We start from the raw sequence: 5,000 nt of genomic DNA, 5'->3' as shown, positions 1-5,000 counted from the left end.
TATTTATTTATTTTTTTATTATAATCTTCCGAAATTACATTTTCCGGAAAGACGTTCGAGTTTCAACATATTTTTTTTTTCCTCCATCAAAAAAATCTCATCAGATTTTTTTTTTTTCTCTCTTTCTTTTTTTTCAATATCATGACTAGTTATCATAACATCGATATGTATTTATAATATACATCTCTTTAAATATCTTCACAGAACGAAAAAAACAAAGAAACGAAAGGACAACCAACGAATAATAATGATGATAATAGAACATATAGGAGACTCGTCCAAGGCAGACACAGAAGACGCCAAAAGGGGGGTGGGGGGTTTGTTTACATTCTCGAGGGTGGGGCGATTCCCCCCCCTCCCCCCCCCTTGGTCGGCGCGCTGTTCCACCGGCCGTTCCAACCACCGCCCACACGTACGTAGGAATCAGGGGGGTGGGGGGGTGGGATGGGGGGGGCGGTGGCAGGCTGCGAAGGTTGGTGGGGGAGGGGAGGGAGGGGGTGAAGGGGCGGAGGGGGAGGGGGAGTTGGACTGCACCCTCTCTCTCTCTCTCTCTCTATCTTCATCGGCATTCTTATTTATTCCCTGGAACGAGAGAAAGGGAAGAGATGTAAATATGGGGCACAGAGAGATAAAGTTAAAAGTTAATTAATTTAAAGGCACGAAAAGAGAGAGAGAAAAAAAAGTATGGAGATACAGCAAGTGGAAGAGAAAAATATGAATATGGAGGTGCAGAAAGAGGGAGAGAGAGAGAGAGAGAGAGAGAGAGAGAGAGAGAGAGAGAGAGAGAGAGAGAGAGAGAGAGAGAGAGAGAGAGAGAGAGAGGGAAATAGAGAGAGAGAGAGAGAAATATAAATACGGAAGTACAAAAAGAGAAATAGAGAAGATATGAATATGTACCCAGTTGTGCATATACAGAAAGAGTTTGTAGTTATTTCTATACGTATTGGAAGAAAGGTGTAGCTGGTTCTCAGTGAGGAAAGGTTTGTGAATAACTGACCTATATCCATATGTCTATAAACGAATTAATTTATTCTATTTATGCTTATTCATCCTTCCATAAAAGAAGAAGACAAAGAAGAGAGATAGATAGATAGATAGAGAGAGAAGGTGAGATAGAAAGTGAGAAAAAGAGAGAGATAGATAGAGAGATAGATAGATAGATAAATAGAGAGAGAGAGTGAGTGAGAGAGAGAGTGAGAGGAGAGATAGATAGAGAGAGAGAGAGAGCTAAAGAGAAAACGAACTTGATCTATACAGAAGATGAAATTATTATTTTTATTCGTTTTCCATCCATAAAGGAAGAAAAAGAAGAAGAGAGAAAAAAAATATTTTTATCTATACATAAGATGTAATTATCTCTCCCATCCCCTCCCTCGAAGAAGAAGAAGATGAGAGAAAAAAGAAAGGAATTTGATCTACACAGGAGAAGAAGACGAAACTACCTCTCCCCTCCCCTCCCTCCCTCCCTCCCTCCCTTCCTTCCTTCCTTCCTTCCTTCCTTCCTTCCTTCCTCCCTCCCTCCCTCCCTCCCTCCCTCCTTCCTTCCCTCCCTCCCTCCCTTCCTTCCTCCCTCCCTTCCTTCCTTCCTTCCTTCCTTCCTCCCTCCCTCCCCCCCTCCCTCCCTCCCTCCCTCCCCTCCCTCCCCTCCTTCCCCCCGGGCTACCGACCTGTTATCACTCTCCATCTCTGACTCTCTAGCCTGTTTTTGCACGTCGCGTTTTCCGATGGAGGTGAGCAGCTCCTGGTTCTGCCGGGCTCTCTGCATCTGCTGCCTCTGCTTCTTCCGGGCTATTTCCAGGTACAGCGCCTCCCGCAGGACCTTCATGGAGGCGTCGATGGACAGGGACAAGCCGGAAGCCCTTCGACGGGAGAGGCCGGTGGGCCAACTCTTCTTCACCTTGCTGTTGGTGTCGGGGAGGGCTGGCTGGGTGCGGGACCTGCCTAGCCTGTTGAGCCTAGCGCTGTCCATGCTGCTGTCCTGCGATGGGGGAGAGAGAGAGAGAAGGGGCTGTAGAATGATGATGATTTTAATGCTGTTATTGGGGGCTTTTGAGGCTTAAAATATCTGTTGGTGTCGGGGAGGGCTGGCTGGGTGCGGGACCTGCCTAGCCTGTTGAGCCTAGCGCTGTCCATGCTGCTGTCCTGCGATGGGGGAGAGAAAGAGAGGGGGGAACTGTAGAATGATGATGATTTTGATGCTGTTATTGGGGGCGTTTTGAGGCTTAAAATATCCGTCGGAGCTGGCTGGGTGCGGGACCTGCCTAGCCTGTTGAGCCGAGCGCTGTCCATGCTGCTGTCCTGCGATGGGGGAGAGAGAGAGAGGGGGGGCTGTAGAATGATGATGATTTTTATGCTGTTATTGGGGGCTTTTGAGGCTTAAAATATCTGTTGGTGCTGGCTGGGGTGCGGGACCTGCAGTGGGACGGAGGGGAGGGGGGGGGAGGAGAAAGAACGTTGTAAGAGTAATAACGCTTTTGATGTTATTGGGTGTGTTAGAGGCTTAAAATATCTGTTGGTGCTGGCTGGGTTGCGGGACACCTGCTCGGGCTGTTAAACCAAGCTGTATCCATTTTACTGTCTTACAATGTCGAAAAAAGATAGAAGAATATAAGTCACTATTGCTTTCGTTATTGCTGTCTCATGTAGGGGCACAAATAAGGGTCTTTGGGGGCGTGAAACAACTGTTATCCTTCCTAATAGCTTGTAAGGCGAAGAGCTAGTGAGACTGTTAAGTGTTTGAGGAATTGTCAGCGAGGAGACAAAATGGAGAACTGTATCATACTCGTCTTAGATCTTGTAACAGAGGTGTAATTAAGTCACTATTATCGTGCCGAGTTACAGAATAGTCATTAGCAATGTTACTAATACTCTTCAATATGGAAAAGGGCTCATATATTTAAGGAATGAAAGGAATGCTGATTTTGATGTGCTCTTTAAAACATGCGAGTAGGAAACCAAGATGTTTCTTGTCGAATACACAAGTGTCTTCTTGTTTCCTAAGAAGATGTTGTGTGTAATTAAGTAACTGTTAATCTCATGTTCCTTTTTTTTGCCTTTTTTTGTATGAGTTTTAGGATATGAATCATATTCTTGATAAAAGTATCATTATTTCTATCAGCTTATGAGTTTTAGGATATGAATCATATTCTTGATAAAAGTATCATTATTTCTATCAGCTTATGAGTTTTAGGATATGAATCATATTCTTGATAAAAGTATCATTATTTCTATCAGCTTATGAGTTTTAGGATATGAATCATATTCTTGATAATAGTATCATTATTTCTATCAGCTTATGAGTTTTAGGATATGAATCATATTCTTGATAAAAGTATCATTATTTCTATCAGCTTATGAGTTTTAGGATATGAATCATATTCTTGATAATAGTATCATTATTTCTATCAGCTTATGAGTTTTAGGATATGAATCATATTCTTGATAAAAGTATCATTATTTCTATCAGCTTATGAGTTTTAGGATATGAATCATATTCTTGATAATCGTATCATTATTTCTATCAGCTTATGAGTTTTAGGATATGAATCATATTCTTGATAATAATATCATTATTTCTATCAGCTTATGAGTTTTAGGATATGAATCATATTCTTGATAATCGTATCATTATTTCTATCAGCTTATGAGTTTTAGGATATGAATCATATTCTTGATAATCGTATCATTATTTCTATCAGCTTATGAGTTTTAGGATATGAATCATATTCTTGATAATCGTATCATTATTTCTATCAGCTTATGAGTTTTAGGATATGAATCATATTCTTGATAAAAGTATCATTATTTCTATCAGCTTATGAGTTTTAGGATATGAATCATATTCTTGATAATCGTATCATTATTTCTATCAGCTTATGAGTTTTAGGATATGAATCATATTCTTGATAAAAGTATCATTATTTCTATCAGCTTATGAGTTTTAGGATATGAATCATATTCTTGATAATCGTATCATTATTTCTATCAGCTTATGAGTTTTAGGATATGAATCATATTCTTGATAATAGTATCATTATTTCTATCAGCTTATGAGTTTTAGGATATGAATCATATTCTTGATAATCGTATCATTATTTCTATCAGCTTATGAGTTTTAGGATATGAATCATATTCTTGATAATAGTATCATTATTTCTATCAGCTTATGAGTTTTAGGATATGAATCATATTCTTGATAATCGTATCATTATTTCTATCAGCTTATGAGTTTTAGGATATGAATCATATTCTTGATAATCGTATCATTATTTCTATCAGCTTATGAGTTTTAGGATATGAATCATATTCTTGATAACAGTATCATTATTTCTATCAGCTTATGAGTTTTAGGATATGAATCATATTCTTGATAATAGTATCATTATTTCTATCAGCTTATGAGTTTTAGGATATGAATCATATTCTTGATAATAGTATCATTATTTCTATCAGCTTATGAGTTTTAGGATATGAATCATATTCTTGATAATAGTATCATTATTTCTATCAGCTGATATGCTCTCTCCTTTTTCAAAACACGTAACTGCGATTCCCTAAAAGTTACCTCAAGTTACGGCATGATTCAGTCCCTCACACGACAATTTTCTTTTTTCTCTCTCTCTTTCTTTGATAAACAAAGATCGTAGGCGTTTCCAAGTTAATGTGCAAATAAGAAAAAAATACCTTTCGGGGTTCTTTCTTTTTACCTGGAGACTATACACGAAGTTTGCGCTCCTTTGAAGTTATTATTTTTTTTTTTGCCTTGCAGGTCTAATGAGGGAAACATCACCGGGTTTGAAGACAATACTCTCGCATTCTAGAAACAATGGACTTTGTAGGAAAAAATGGAGAAATTCTTTGAGAGAGGGAGAGAGGGAGAGAGAGAGAGAGAGAGAGAGAGAGAGAGAGAGAGAGAGAGAGAGGGAGAGAGAGAGAGGGAGAGAGAGAGAGAGAGGGAGAGAGAGAGAGAGAGAGAGAGAGAGAGAGAGAGAGAGAGAGAG

The 5,000-nt window shown here is 39.4% G+C and overlaps 1 protein-coding gene across 1 annotated transcript in view; it reads right to left on the bottom strand.

Annotated features, from left to right (window-relative positions):
* The window catches only part of LOC113803372 (uncharacterized), a 93,161-nt gene that overhangs the window by 297 nt on the left and 87,864 nt on the right, over positions 1 to 5,000 (bottom strand). Inside the window, exons 4-5 of the mRNA XM_070126775.1 lie at positions 1,668 to 1,978; positions 1 to 582 (exon numbers count right to left, since the gene is read on the bottom strand). The exon at positions 1 to 582 is cut by the window's left edge and continues 297 nt beyond it. Of these exons, the coding sequence (XP_069982876.1) occupies positions 576 to 582; positions 1,668 to 1,978 (318 nt within the window). The 3' untranslated portion in view covers positions 1 to 575. The remainder of the gene's footprint in view (positions 583 to 1,667; positions 1,979 to 5,000) is intronic.

This window comes from Penaeus vannamei, chromosome 10 (assembly GCF_042767895.1).
Source record: "Penaeus vannamei isolate JL-2024 chromosome 10, ASM4276789v1, whole genome shotgun sequence".
Lineage (NCBI taxonomy): Eukaryota > Metazoa > Arthropoda > Malacostraca > Decapoda > Penaeidae > Penaeus > Penaeus vannamei.
The sequence above is the reverse complement of the archived record's forward strand: the minus strand, read 5'-3'. Positions and strand labels throughout refer to the sequence as shown.